General features: G+C 38.4%; 1 protein-coding gene and 1 pseudogene across 3 annotated transcripts; both read left to right on the forward strand.

The window, feature by feature from the left end:
• Positions 1-8,196: 8,196 nt before the first annotated feature.
• On the forward strand, positions 8,197-11,203 carry Hbg2 (alpha-glucosidase). Of its 3 annotated transcripts, none has more exons than XM_071713696.1 (4): positions 8,197-8,365; positions 8,450-8,555; positions 8,649-9,954; positions 10,537-11,203. In XM_071713696.1, the coding sequence occupies exons 3-4, from the start codon at positions 8,708-8,710 to the stop codon at positions 11,030-11,032; spliced, it is 1,743 nt and encodes a 580-aa protein (XP_071569797.1). In that variant the 5' UTR covers positions 8,197-8,365; positions 8,450-8,555; positions 8,649-8,707; the 3' UTR covers positions 11,033-11,203. The 3 variants fall into 3 exon arrangements, with proteins under 3 accessions (XP_071569797.1, XP_071569798.1, XP_071569799.1); XM_071713697.1 differs by having other exon boundaries at positions 8,456-8,555; XM_071713698.1 differs by lacking the exon at positions 8,197-8,365 and having other exon boundaries at positions 8,434-8,555.
• A 186-nt stretch (positions 11,204-11,389) lies between these two features.
• On the forward strand, positions 11,390-14,439 carry LOC139776782 (maltase 1-like; annotated as a pseudogene).
• Positions 14,440-15,422: the final 983 nt, after the last annotated feature.

Raw genomic sequence — 15,422 nt, forward strand, 5'->3', positions numbered from 1 at the left:
CACAGTGCACAACGCTCGTTACGATTAGCAGCGCTGCGCGGACCGCCGTATATTTAAAGTGTCGTATATCTCTGGTTCCCGGCGTTACGGAGCTCTCCTCCCTCGCGCGATGCGTGAGACGGTCAATCGGCGACGGGCGAGCGAGCGACCGTGAATGTGCTCGATGCCGAATTCAATTTATCATTCGTCTCGCTCTCGCGATCGACGAATTATTTTTCCGCATCGACGAACGATGATTATTCATGCGTCGTTCGGATCTCCACCGTCGTTTTCTTTTTCTGCGTTACGTCGGAGCGTTACGAGATAACGGTGTGAATGTGTTTATCACGGGATTATGAACTCGCGATTTTATCGAGGCACCAGGCCGAAGTGAATCTATAATAATGAATTAATATATAAGCTTTCCGCGGCTCTGGGGCCTTATTCTCGAAAAATATCGTATACGATATTTTATGAATATCACTAGAAAATAACACTTTGCATGTATGCTATTGGTTGCAAAGTGTGATATTCATGACATATCGTATGCGATATTTTTCGAGAATCGAGCCCCTGGAAGGTGAACGCAAAGGTCGCTCGATTGCGACCGGAATCTGCTCGTTGTCGTGTTTCTAGACTAGAAATTGAAATTATCAGTTCGCGAGGCTGTGAGATGTTCTCGGTTTCATCATGCCGCGGTAATGTCACCGAACATTTATCCAGGCATAACTTTTTAATTAAAAATCGCGCGTATTAAGGGTTAAGAAAGCTCGCCCCGATTGAACAAAAAGGAGATTAATAGTGCTCAGGAGCCGTCATTCACGCAAGTTCCCCGCACTCTAAAAGTGCGTGCACGGAGTAAGTATATGCCGGTGCGGGATTAGAGTGGCGGTGTGTATATTACCACTGCCATACGTTTTAATTATGGCTCCGTCCAGGCTCGCTCGCTCGCCCCGCGCTCGTTCTCGAGCTCGAGTACCGGCACGCTATTTCACTCGCGCGAGATTATTCCTCCTAATTATTTTAATTGCTCACGCTTGTGGGACACGTTGCCGAGGGCCGGCGGGCACAGTCCGAGGCGAAAACCCACGCGACGTGAGACATGATTATCTCTGAAACAGATACCATTCATGGATATGCTCCGACCACGGTATTTTAACATTATGCACCTTGGATAATTAAAGACCCGCGCGAACCGAACACGCCCGTTTCTTTAATAAAACAGTTATCTGTCACGCGGTAAATTCTAAACAGCGGCTTATCGATGGGCGCGAGCACGAAGTACACGCTCAGTTGATACAAACAGGAGAGAGAAGAAGAAAATGTATAAATGTGCCAGTTATAATATAAATCGCGATAAGATCGCAATAAGATCTGCGACTCGTCTCGTATCCACGATAATAAATACGCATTGTAGACATGGCGAAACTCTCTGAAAATGATAAAATTTCAATTGTCTCGATACAGAGCTGTCTTTACTGCCGCGCACGTCGCCTTAAAAAACCAACGGTAATGTAAGAGAAATATTTTTCTTTTAGCTTTCCGCGCGCGTTCGACCTGTATTTTATCGTTGATACAGCTGCATATCGCACGGAATATCGCAGGGAATGCCCCCGTCGAGAGCAGTTTATGCGTTCCGACCGATCCTCGACGGCGAACGCGAACGTGAACGCGTCGCGTAATGAAATGCTCGGATTGATGTAATAACATTTCGTTCCTCTCGGTGTGCGTCGACCGGTCGATTCAGACGGTCGCCGACGGCGTATTCTTTTTTCCGCGCGTTCTCGTTCGCCGCGGAAGGATAAGCGATCCCGACACGATGCGACGCAACGCCGCATCGTCGTCGGTGTGAAAAGGCCACCGCCGATCCCCCGGGATCCGTGAAACATTTTTCGCCGGCGGCTCATAAATATCAGCGCGTCCTCACCCTTACGTTCCTTCCTTCCTTCCGGCATCGCGTCGTTCCTCTTCCGGGCCAACCGAACGCGGCGACACAAAAGGGGATCGCGCGCGGCTTAAAGCGCGATTCTTCGTCGACGGCGTCCCTCGACGGTGACTCGATTCATGGGGAAGCTAGCTCGCAGGAGAAGTCCCGCACGGGCTTGAGACTTCTTCGCGCGATCGTCGGATCAGCGGATGAAAAGCGCCTTTCCCTGCTGTCGGGGATAAATACCGCGGCCATTCACCGCACGCCGATTTATTCCGGGAGTGCGTATATACGGGATGCTATCGGTTATTCCCATTCGTCCTTATCGGACACGAGAAATCCTGCCGCGAAATGGTCCTCCTTGCACAAAATTCACACTGTCGTTACCCTGTCGTAATCACCGGGACCACAAAGCACGCGAAAAGCTAAAGCGCGTACCGCTGATGAGGGTCAAAGTATCGCGTTCTGACTGGATCGATAACTTACATTTCGCAGAGCGCTTGCGTTTTTGACGAAATTTCTCTTATAAATTAATCGGATCATTTGATAAAGCGCGCCGGCGGAATCCAATTCCCGACTTTAATCTGGCCGAAATTTTGCAGAATCATATCAAATACTTCCTACTCATTTACGATCGAGTAATGATTATAAGCATTCGCAGTTACGAAGTAAACTTATTAATCTCTGTCGTAGTGTACAAATATCTGTAGTTTAACAAAATATAGATCTTTTCGTGTGACAGGAAAAATAGATGTGAAAATCTCAATTCAACGTGAGTTAAAAGAACTATTTGAAAATTTCAAAAATAATTGTGTCTAACTTTGTGATTACTTTCATAATATTCCGCTCAGTTGCTTATAATTGGCTATATAATTACTGTAACTTTCAAAAACAGAATTTTTCTCTCTATACTCAAAAATATCGCGCAGTCCTTCCTTTCCTTTTTTCCTTTTTTAATTTTGCTATACTTTGCACGCAGTGAGTGTCATTGTTGAAATTACAATTTGACACCGAACTACTTAATTCCGCAAAATTATTTTCCGTCCGTTCGCCAGTGTTTCTACATGGTGAGACTCAAAGCCCTCTTCGCGGCCTAATACCGTCTCGTTTCTTTCTCGCGAGAGTTTCCGGTTTTTCCCTTTACAAGACTACGGGACGGCTGCGTGCGCTAGTCGTGTAATGAGGTGCTGAGACAGTGCCTCAGAGTCGTTTACATCGAGACTCGGCAAAGTTTTCGAAAGGAGTTGGTGACGTCGACTGAGAAGGAACCGTCTCCTGAGTTTCATGGCCGGAAAGAGGCGACGACCGGTCTTCGTCGGCGAGGCGTATAATTATTAAGAAAAAAAAGAAGGGAAGGCACAAACGAGTGAAAGATCTCTTGCAAACTTGATCCGCGGCTTTGAATTACGTCCACGGATGTGCTTCTACGAGATATCGTCCGGCTGGCGCAAAGTTTTAAAGAGCTATATATAGCTCTACATTCTATACACATACACACACATACACACACACACATATATATATATATATATATACATAGAATGTAGCGAGAGTTGGTCACAAAGTTATGTTAGCTTTATAGCGGACACGAGCGGAAATCAGAAATATCCCTTTTCAACTCTCTGTAGCTGTTTTAACCCTTTGCGTTCGATGTTACCTCTGTCGTAATACCGATATGATTATATTGCGAAATAAAATTTCCATTTTTTTTAGTTATTCTTTCTTTTTCTCTTTCTCTCTTTCTGTTTGAAGTTCCACAAATAGTAATAAAAGAAATCTAAAAAAAGTGGTATACTATCTCTTTTAAAGTCTGGGCAGATACAAAAATAGTAATAATTTTCAAATAAATAATAATTGGACAAGATAATACATTATGTTATTGCGCGCATAGTATGCGAATAGGCTAAAACCTTTAAATATAATTGTTATAAACAGATTGCATTTACTTGTTTATATTAAACGCTGTTCATGTATTGTGATTGCAAAAGAATATTAATAAATTTCAGTATATGACAAATTTTGTAATTGCATTGCCGAAACTTTGAAAATAAATGATAATAATATATACTATTGTGTATTAAGTAAAAATGTATTTTGTAATTCCAGGAATATTGTTTTATTTATTGATAAATTAGTATGAAATTACAATTCGCAACTCATACAAAGGTAATGATGTTACCTTTGTTGTTCACTACGCTCTCGTTACCACTCAAAGGCCGTGCATTTGTTTAATTAAATAATGCAACCGTAACACTTATTACATCGATGAATACTGTACGCTGCCGAAATTTTAAATAATTTGCGCTATAGTTTGCAAGACGCAATAAAATAGGCGCTGATCAATCAATGCAGAATTTGGTTATTTACCTAGAAAATAACCAAATTATTCTTAAACTTATTTTCTTCTTTTGGGAAGTAAATGATGTGGAAAGTGACGCGAGAAAACTGCCTTAAATTATACTAAAATGTCCGCATAGTTTCAGTTCAGGCTTATCCAAAGTTAGACGACGGAGTATTCTTCAGCGAAATCTAGATACGAAAGTTCGCGCCGCAAATGCAAGGAATGTCATGAATTTTAGAAAAACGAGCTATCTGTCGACGATCGCCTGCAAATGCAACAGATGCCGTCTGTTCTCGCCACAACGGAAACAATATACCACGGTTTTAGACAGATCGAGAAAAACTTTTAATAAAATTTAAAAATTAAATTAGGTGACACATATCAATTTTAATTTCCAAAAGAATCTGCTAATTTGACGATTTCACTTCTTCGAGTGATTATACACATCTTGACTAATCCGGGAAGTTTCGAGAGTCATTCGTTATCCACGGATGTAGTTTCCCCCCTTTTTCTACCATGCGACGCCGAATGATTATACGATGGCTTCAGCCCTGCATCTCGGACTTTCAGCAACTCCTAAAAACATTTCTTCGCAGAAGTTTACCGTGATAAACTTGCCGACACAGCCGGACGGAGCCCATTGGATTCAGCGAGTTGCGAGAAAGGCTGTCGAGACTGACTACTGGAAAGAGAGAGAGAGAGAGAGAGAGAGAGAGAGAGAGAGAGAGAGAGAGAGAGAGAGAGAGAGAGAGAGAGAGAGAGAGAGAGAGAGAAGAGAGAGAAGAAGAGAGAGGGAGGAGGAGAGAGAGAGAGAGGGAGAGAGAGAGAGAGAGAGAGAGCAGCCCGCCACGAACGAGGGCTAATAACCTGGGAAGTTAATTACGGCTGTAAACTGCGAGGGGGTTGTTTGACTACCCCATCGCACCGAGGGTGGCTGACATAAGGTGGCCTCGTTGCACTGGCCAAGTCAGTGCCCGCCTACGTCGCGTCGGTCCTTCAAAACGATCGCACATCGTGAAAAGCTTCCTCACAGCGAGAATTGACTTAAATACCGCCTCATCGCGCTGGTCGGAAAATTACGCTGCAAATAAAACTCGCGTAACGCGAACTCGCTTTAATTAAGAAATTAAGTGATGGGAGCGCGGACGCGTCGGAAATTGGTTTTCGTCACGAGACGATGCGATTGTGAAGAGGTATCATTTTTGAGATCGGGAAACGATCGTGTTCTGATTTCCTTTCAGCATCTCGTATTTGACGCGTACCGTAATTTCAACCGTGGAATTCTTTCCCGTTTATTATTTCTTCATTCAGTTATTAATTCATTCTGTCTAATGCGTCGGTTGTCTCTTCATGAGATTTTAGTATAGAATAAAAGTATGCATTACTCCTTTTATTAAATTTATTTATAAATTTAAAATATTTTAAATTTTGACATTTTTCTAGCGATATTTATGCGTATTTTTACTTCTATGAATTTATTACAATAAAAAATATTTGCGTAAAAAAAAAAAGAAAATTAAATAAATTTTGTTAGCAAACAAGATCGTAAGATCAGGTTGTAAAATACATTACTGTATTCTATATTTTTTGTTGTAATGTTAGTAAAAAATTACTAAATACATTTTACTGTAAAGATACTCACGTGTGATAAGCTTAATCAAGTGAAAATAAAATGTTTATATGTATAGGTAAGTGTCTGTAAGCCAACACATTTCCCTGGGGCATGCTAATATGCTAGCGGAAAGGTTGATAAATAATGTCGTGAGACAAATCCGGAATTTTGATAAACTTGAGAGCCAACGAAAGTCAACAAAGGGAATAGCGCCGCTAATAAGAATGATGTATCATCTCAACGAAATTGTCTTTATCGTCCGCTCGGATAATGAATGAATTAAGTTGGCCGTAAGCCATGAAGAAAATTACCCATATAAATAACACCCGGAGACAAAACTTCACGGCCGCGGTAGCCGTATGAGAATTCTTGCTGACGGTAATATTTTCCGGCCACATCGCTGCATTCGTAACCGTAAATTATTCCGTAAAACGCAACGTTTTTGCCAGTTATGTTCTTTAGAGTCTGTACTTTTAATCCGCGACCAATTTACACGTTGTCACTTTATTACTTATTCCCCTCTGCATAACTCGCGCGATTTTCCGCGTTCCCACTCGTTGATTTAACATTCTTATCTGGTTAAACTTATCCGATTTCGTATAATTTAATGTAATTTCTGAAGATACAGCCTATATATGTATGTAAACACAACCGTGTAAAATGTCTACACAGAAAAAAAAGAAGTGTCAAATCAAGACTTATATTCTTGTATATAAGCAAGAATCTATAATCTTCTTATAAGAATTTCAACTTTTTATTTCAACTCTTTTTCTTGATTTAAACTACATAAAAAAATACCTTCAGTCAAACAAGTTTTCTTTGTTTACACAATTTATGTCTCCTTTCATTATAGATTCTTGCTTATATACAAGAATATAAGTCTTGATTTAACACTTCTTTTTTGCAGTGTAGCACTCGGATTTATAACCGGTGATTTTTGAAAAACTTATACTTTCATTCATCGCATTCTCATTAATTTATTAATCTTTTGTGTATGCAGCAATTTCTTCATCTTTTCTTTCATTGATACTAATAAATAAAATTATGTTTATATTACATGAGAAAGGTGTATCCGCTTTTTTCATTGAGAGGTCTAACACGTGCTTTATGTCAAACGCGAATGTTGTGACAAAATGTATCAAAGAGTCGCAAAGAGCGCAAGCCGCCTTTCTAGGAGTGAGTGTTTCAAAGTACCAATGACACTGTCGAGAGAGCAAAAGGGAATACGGATGTAGAAGGCTGTTTCTATCAAGACTTTTTCCATTTATCAGACGATTTTATAAAGAGACGTGTAAAACGGTATATATTCATAGCAGGAATTATTATGCAAGTTGGATCGTAAGACTATTTCAGATTGCGTGATAGTGCTAGACTCCGCATAAAGAACGTAAATCTTTTTATTGATGTACACTTAACACCACCTCACGTATTGCTTCCTCTACTTGATTTATTCACTATCTATCAAGTATCGAATAAAAATACGGAAAAGCAATGAGGCATTGTAAGCCCGTCGTAGATAATAATATCATTTTCGCATTTGATGTACGATAAATTACTTCGCAACCTCGATTCACTTTTTTTTTCGCAGGGAATTGTTCTCTTCCCTATTGTATCGGGACTTTCACCGCGTTCTTTATAGTTTCCCCCGGAGAATGTTGAACGATGGCACTTTATCATATTATAAGAGGAAGTTTATTTCAAAGAGTATCGCCATTGAATTTTAGAGATAGAAGCAAATTTTTCGTACCGTACCTGGAATACTCGACGCGCGTGTGGAGCGATGAAAAATGCCGGCCTTCAACTTAGAGAGAAAAAAAGAAGAAGGAATCCTGCAACGATGTCAACGTTATTTCGCGGTAATAGCAAATTTATTCCTGATGGAAAGCTCGACGCTCGCGCAAAGATTAAATTGACCCTCGCGACGATGCCGTATAAGAAAGTAAGAAACGCGGGTGGGGAAACCACATGTATAATTAGACATAGGTCGCGATAGCAGTTACGAGGCCAACACGCATAAACGCCTCGCGCACGCGAGATGGTGCGGGTTTGAATGTTTGCCATTTTTCAAGTGGCCGCAGATCGAAAAATCTTATCAGCCGGCTGCAAGACGACGTCTACGCGCGGCGATAAGCGAGAGGTCGGCGCTTTTCGCGGGAAAAAAACCGCAAATCTCTTCCTGTCTAAGTAAGAGCAAGTTATAATAGCGCGAGGGTCGTGCAATTCCGCGAATTTCTTAAGTATAGTGTAACAAAATCGATTCTCGTAGTGCGCGTCGATGCGCCGAGTGGCCAAGACGTGTGTCAGAGAGCTCCCCTGTTGGGAATCTTTGTGGTAAAATCTGTGGTGCATTATTATCTCGAAATTTGTAACGCGAAATAGCGTAATCAACGATACATCGCGAAACGTGCGGCGGACGTTAAATGTTTTATAGAATTATAGTATCGATTGCTTGCAACTAAGTTCAAGCAACGATTATTTCAGCAAATATTTTTATCAACTTATCTTCGTAAGTTCAATCAATTCTCTTTATTCACTCCCCTTCCGGGGTTGGAAGGCGTTTTTTTTTTTAGTAAAAACGTATCTTCGTAAGTTTTAGGTAATTATTGCATTTTGAGATAAAAGTAAGAATACGATGAAAACGGTGCATGAAACCATTTGATATCTCTTGATATGAACGTCATTGCGAAGAATGCAAGGTATCGTTATCAACTGATAATTTCTAGATGCGGGCGAACTACGAGCTTATCAATCGATAATATAATATAGTATATTTTTAAATTTTTCAAAAGTTTATCGCTTGGTATAAAAGCAGTTGGAGAAAGCAATCAAAGTCGAATCACAGTCAATTATGTTTCGCTCGTGCGTTCTTATCGCGGCGTTGATCGCTTTGGTCAACTCGAATGATCCGACCCAGAAAGCGGGTAAGGATTGGTATAAGAACAGTCTGATATACCAAGTCTACCCGAGAAGCTTCAAGGACAGCGATGGAGATGGCATTGGCGATTTGAAAGGTATCACAAGCAAATTGGAACACATCGCGGACATTGGCGCCGATGCGCTGTGGATGTCACCAATCTATAAGAGCCCGCAGTACGATTTTGGCTACGACATATCTAATTTTACTGATATCAATGAAGAATACGGCACCCTAAAAGACTTTGACGAACTCGTGGCGAAGGCAAAGTCTCTCGGATTGAAAGTAATTCTTGATTTCGTACCGAATCACAGCTCTAATGAGAGCGATTGGTTCTTTAAGAGTGTCGATCGGATCAAACCCTATGATGAGTACTATATCTGGCATGACGGGCGAAAAACATCAAATGGCACTAGAATACCACCGAACAACTGGATGAGCGTTTTCGGAGGCTCTGCCTGGCAATGGAATGCGACTCGAAAGCAGTATTATTTCCATCAGTTTGCTGTTGGACAGCCGGATCTCAATTATCGTAGCCCTGCGGTGCAAGAAGAAATGAAGAAAGTGTTGACTTTCTGGATGAATCGGGGTGTGGAGGGCTTCCGCATTGACGCTATCAACCACATGTACGAAGATGCCCGATTATTGGACGAGCCGCGAAGTAACATACCCGGTTTACCAGAGGACGACTACGACATCTTGAACCACATTTACACGAAAAATCTTAATGAAACTTATAAAGTTCTCAAGACTTGGAGGGAGTTGATGGACAATCATAACAAGAACGCTGACACGAAAATGATTTTGACCGAGGCTTATACGGACTTCGATCTTACTATATTGTATTATAAATCAGGCTCGACGGTGCCGTTTAACTTCATGTTTATGGGTGATCTAAATAACAAGTCCAGCGCGGCCGATTTCAAACGCTATATTGATCGTTGGATGGACAATGTACCTAACGGTCCACAGTACGTTGCGAATTGGGTAGTGGGCAATCACGACAATCATCGCGCGGCTTCCAGATTTGGCGAGAAACGGGCCGATCAACTTTCCATGCTGGCGATCGTTTTGCCTGGCGTTAGCGTAGTTTACAATGGCGACGAGATCGGTATGGTTGACAGGAATTTCACGTATGAAGAAACCAAAGATCCTGCCGGATGCAATGCTGGACGCGAGAGGTATTGTCACAAACGATGAATTCGAATAGAATCCGATCGTTATGTAATATATATAGTAGATTTCAATTCAAATCTATAAATATATCTTTTCATTTGTGATTCCTACGTTTTATAATATTATCTGGAATATAATAGTATAGAGAGAGAGAGAGAAGTATTAATTAATTATATAAAAAATATATAAAAAATTATATACAAAATATTATCCCAAAAATGATTTGTCAATTTGTATAAACGTATTTAAGTTATTGTCACGAGAGTTGTGTGACTTCGTTTATTAATAATTAATTTGACTAATGCAAATCAATTAACTGTATACATCAAAAACTATTAAAAAATTGACGATGCTTTTACTTACAATAGATATATTATAACCTGATCGTCTATTTTCAGTCAGACAAAAAATAATTAAATCAAATTACAATTATATGCACAATTAATCATGCTATCTTTTAGATTTTGTTAACAAATCATAGTAAATCTGCATTTCGAAGGAAGTGTATTACATTTAATATAGGTTTCTATAAATATATTCAAAACGTATGTTTTTATCAATTAATCTCAATGTCATTGCGTTTTTAGATATCCTCTGAAATCGCGAGATCCGGAAAGAACGCCTTTCCAATGGGACGATAGCACTAGCGCCGGCTTCTCTACTAACAAAAAAACGTGGCTTCCGGTGAACAACAATTACAAGGTCTTGAATTTGGCAGCGCAAAAGGCCGAATTTGTCTCTCATTATAAAATGTTCAAACGTATAGCGAAACTGAAGAAGAAGCCTGTCATCGAGCAAGGATCTCTGGAGACTGCGTTGTACTGTGCTGATTGTACTGGCACTGAGAATGTTCTAGGGGTGGTACGACGACACGGAAGCTCCGTCGTGGCGCTCATAATGAACTTTGACGATACCACGGAGGTCACCGTCGACCTTGGGATCTGGTTGAATATTCCACAGCAGTTGAAAGTCTATGCACCTAGTGTGCACTCCAAACTGCTTCCAGGATCGCGCATCAATATGGCCTCCGTCACTCTGCCCGGTGCGGCCTCCATTGTGTTGGCCACAGCAGATTTGTTTTAGTAAATTTCTGCTTATTTTGTCCTAACGGATAACTCTTCAGTAAAGCAAACTTTCGGATATATATGTATAGACGTAAACACATTTTCTGCGGGCAGATCATGTAAATCTGAGAATGAGTATTTAATAAATGTATCTTGTAACAGGAAACAATTAAAAATAAATTTGTTGGTATCATTGTGTTATTATTAATTGCAACGAAAATTATATGATAGCATTTCAAATCAATGTAATTAGTGCTCATCTATATATCTGTAAATGTGTATTTTTGTTTGATAGAATAAATTTTATTTTAGCCGGAATAAGAATAATTTCTTTGATTGCTTTCTAGTATATGAGGTATAATCTCATCCAGAAGAATATAAATATAAATTTATGCTAAAATAATATTTATTGAATTTTTAACTCATTGTCAGTTGTTTCTTGTTATCTTAATAATTAATTTTCCATTGTCGCTACTTCAAAATGTTACTTTATTTTTTCTCTATACTAATTTTTTTTAAATAAAGTACACTTTTTAAATTAATTGCTATGGCAGAATTAAATGAAAATGATTATCATCCTACGGCATATCAAAGCGCGATTTTAATTATTCTTTTCTATGTGTAGTATATTAAAGTACATAACTTTTTCACATTACATATTTGTACAAATTAATTCATCCATATAAAATATTTCTATTTTGCAAAATTACATTTTTGTAGAATAAGTTCAAAACAATGTCCCAATTCACAATTATGTACTTTTTACTCATTATAACATAAATTTCAACGATATAATTACAGTAATTTTTTTTATTAAACGCAATAAATATTTTTATTAAAAATTATGGTGCTTCTTGATATTATAAAAACAATTATATAAGAGAGAAGCTTATCTAGTATCAGGCTATCATGACGTTATCGTAAAGAATATAAATGTTATATCGTTATCAGTAATTTCTGGATGCGATTATTTGCAATTATGAACTTATCGAATAAAAATAATAATAGATATTCTAATTAAAGACATAAGCTATAAATTTTTTAAATATTAAATTGTCGCATGTATAAAAGCATATTAGATTCGATAATCGAATCAGTCATTATGTTTCGCTCGTGTATCTTCAGTGCAGCGTTGGTTGTTTTAACTTCCGTGTCAGTCGAAAGAACGGGTAAGCATTAATATAGTGCTATACCAAGAACGATGATGTACCAAGTCTATCTAAGAAGTTTCAAGAACAGTAATAGAGACGGTATAGGAGATTTGAATTACATCACGAGCAGATTGAAACACATCACGGACATTGGCGCCGATGCGCTCTGGCTGTCAACGATCTACAGATACTAGCCCGCAATTCGATTTTGGCTACGACACCGCTAATTATATTGACGTCGACAAGGATTACGATGCTTTAACTAACTTTGACAAACTCGTGGCGAAGACAAAGGTCCCTCGGGCTAAAAGTAATCCTCGATTTCGTGCCGAACCACAGCACTCACGAGCACAAATAATTCAAAAAAAGCGTCCAACGGATCAAGCCCTACGAGTATATCTGGCGTGACGTGCTAATAGTGAACGACACTAGGAAACCACCAAACTGGTTGAGTGTCGTCCAAGACCTCGCCTGGGAATGAAACTCGGCACGGAAACCATCTGCATCAGTTCAACGTTACTTAGACAGATCTCAACTATCGTAGCGTTACATTGCAACGTGCAATGAAGAACGTGTTGAATTTCTAGCTAGATCGGAATGCGGATGTTCTCGCATTGATGCCATCAGTTACTTGCTTGAGGATGTACGTTATCTAGACGAGCCTCAAAAAAATGTGCCAAGAATATCAGACGATGATTATGAAACTTTGGATCACATTTACACGCGAAATCTTCTCAAGACTTAAGAAGTTCTCAAGACGTGGAAAGAATTACTGGATAATCACTTAAGGCGACTGATATAAAGTGGTCGACTTCAAACGTCTCATCGATCGCTGATGAACAATATACCTAACGGTCCTATATTGCGAATTAGATAGGAGACAACAATCATGATAATCATCACGCGACTTCCAGATTCGACGAGTCGATCAACTTTCCATACTGGCGACCATTTTATCCGGCATGAGCGTGATTTACAACGGTGACGAGATCAGTACGCTCGATAAGAATTTCACGTACGTGGAAACCAAGGATCCTATCGGATGTGTCGCTGGACCCGACAGGGTATCACGAATGAAGATAAACTTGGACAAAATCACATATCTAACAATAGATTTGAAATGATATCTATAAATGCATTATTTTATTTCCGAGTGTTCTAGATATTTTGCATTTTATAATATCATTATATTGTATAATTATGCTCTTTTTTGCAAAAACTGCTAATTAAATGATGTAAATATATTCAACGTAATCTCTATTATAAGAATTCCTAATTTAATTTGTTAAAAAGTAATTCTATTAAAATTTCTGTTATTTTCATCAACAATGTTAAAACCAGTTCTACAACTTTGTATTGTACAACACGCGTTATTTAACAAAAAAGTGTTAATATATAATGGTTCACGCATTTTCAAATTTTATCAACTAATTTTGTAGTGCATTTATATTTCTTAAAGAACATCTTTCATTTAATATATAAAAATATTTTTAAAAATGTTCTTGTATCTAAGATGTTATCTTCTACTAGCGTTATATTATTTTTTATTTTAATGCACTTGTGATATCATTTAAAATCGAGAGACCTAGCAAGAACGTCTTTTCAATGGTACAACAGCACCAGCGTCAGCAAAAAAAAAAGATATAGCTTTCAGTGAACAGCAATTATACAAGACTCTAAATTTGGCGGCGCAAAAGGCCATGTTGCACTACAATGTATTCAAATCTTTGTCGTGTTTGAAAAGGAAACCCGTTGTCGAGCGGGGCTCCCTGCAGACCGTGTTGGTCACCGAGGAAATCCTAGGAGTGGTACGACGACACGGTGCATCCGTCGTGGCGCTTATGGTTAACTTCGCCGACACGCCGGTCACCGCCGTAGACTCCAGGATCCGGATGAATATTCCAGAGCAGTTGATAGTCTATGTGCTCAGTGCATTCCGAGATGCTGGCAGGATCGCACGTCGATAGGTACGACTTGCATCACTATGCTCGGTTCGGCCTCCGTTGTGCTCACCACAGCAGATTTGGTTTAAACTCCTGCCTATGTTATGTTCACGGATATAACCGTCCGGTAACACGAAGTTTTGGACTTATGTGCAACATACATAAGCCACTTATAAAGTTTATTTTAGAAGTTCGTTTTACGTAAAACTGCGAATGCAAATATTCTAGAGGAAGAAATATGTTTTATAATAGATAACAGTGAAAGTAAATTTGCCGAAATTATTGGTTGTCCATTAACGGTTAATTATTAATAATAAATGTGCTCGATTCCATATTTGTTGTTGTTTAGTAAAATAATTTTTTAAAAGAAGTTGCCCAATTTATTTAAAAAATCTTTTCCTATGTAAATCCATACTAAAAAGTTAGAGATTGAATTCTTAATTCAGTTTTCTTCAGTAATAATAAAGTAATAATTTATTTTTTCAATTGTACAATTAATTTTTTTTTTATAAGTAACACAATATTAACTTCGATTTCATTTATTTTTATTAAGGCTTTATGTGAGTTTGTTGAAAGTACGACTTTCTTTTTTCTTTTAATTAATAAAGACCATGTAATTTATATTCGGTGGAAAAATATTTCACAAAATAAAAACGACAATTGTTTAATTCTATGTTTTTTTATAAATAATAAAAATAATATAACTTTTATTACTTATTACAGTTACCGAAGCGAAAGGAATAACTCTTGTAAAATAAACGTTAGAATAGATATCAAACGCGCGTGTTTAAAGGAGTGAGAAATTCTAATTATACCCGTGTATGCTCATATTTAGTATACATTTAAATTATATTCAGTTCACTAAATATAATAGTAGTTAATTATATTACATTTTCTTGTAACATACGAAATGGCAGCATGTTACAATCGCATAGTTCCGAATCGTGATAACATTTGATTTTGTGGTGGCTGCAATAGCAACGTGAGAATGATCTTTCGATAAATATTAACCTTTGACAAATGCTGACGGTGCTTTATTCAGCCCGATTTACATTACAACTTGCGAGCGTTGTTTGTTGTTTATATCTACGCGAATAAACCAATAGCAACATGCCGAATATTATTTTATTACTGGAAAATCTCTCTGTAAAATCCCAATACAAATTCGCTTTGTTGTTCGGCAAATATAACAAGACAAGCAGAATTTGGGGATTTGTCTGATTTACGATATCATTTAAAGCGGCTTAACAAAATACAATACTGGGTGCTGTGAAAAGGATTAAAAATTTGGTGCGTGAAAAATGCATCAACAGAA

Source organism: Temnothorax nylanderi, unplaced genomic scaffold (genome assembly GCF_030848795.1).
Source record: "Temnothorax nylanderi isolate EJ_2023f unplaced genomic scaffold, tnyl_v1.0 TNYL_tig0128_pilon, whole genome shotgun sequence".
NCBI lineage: Eukaryota > Metazoa > Arthropoda > Insecta > Hymenoptera > Formicidae > Temnothorax > Temnothorax nylanderi.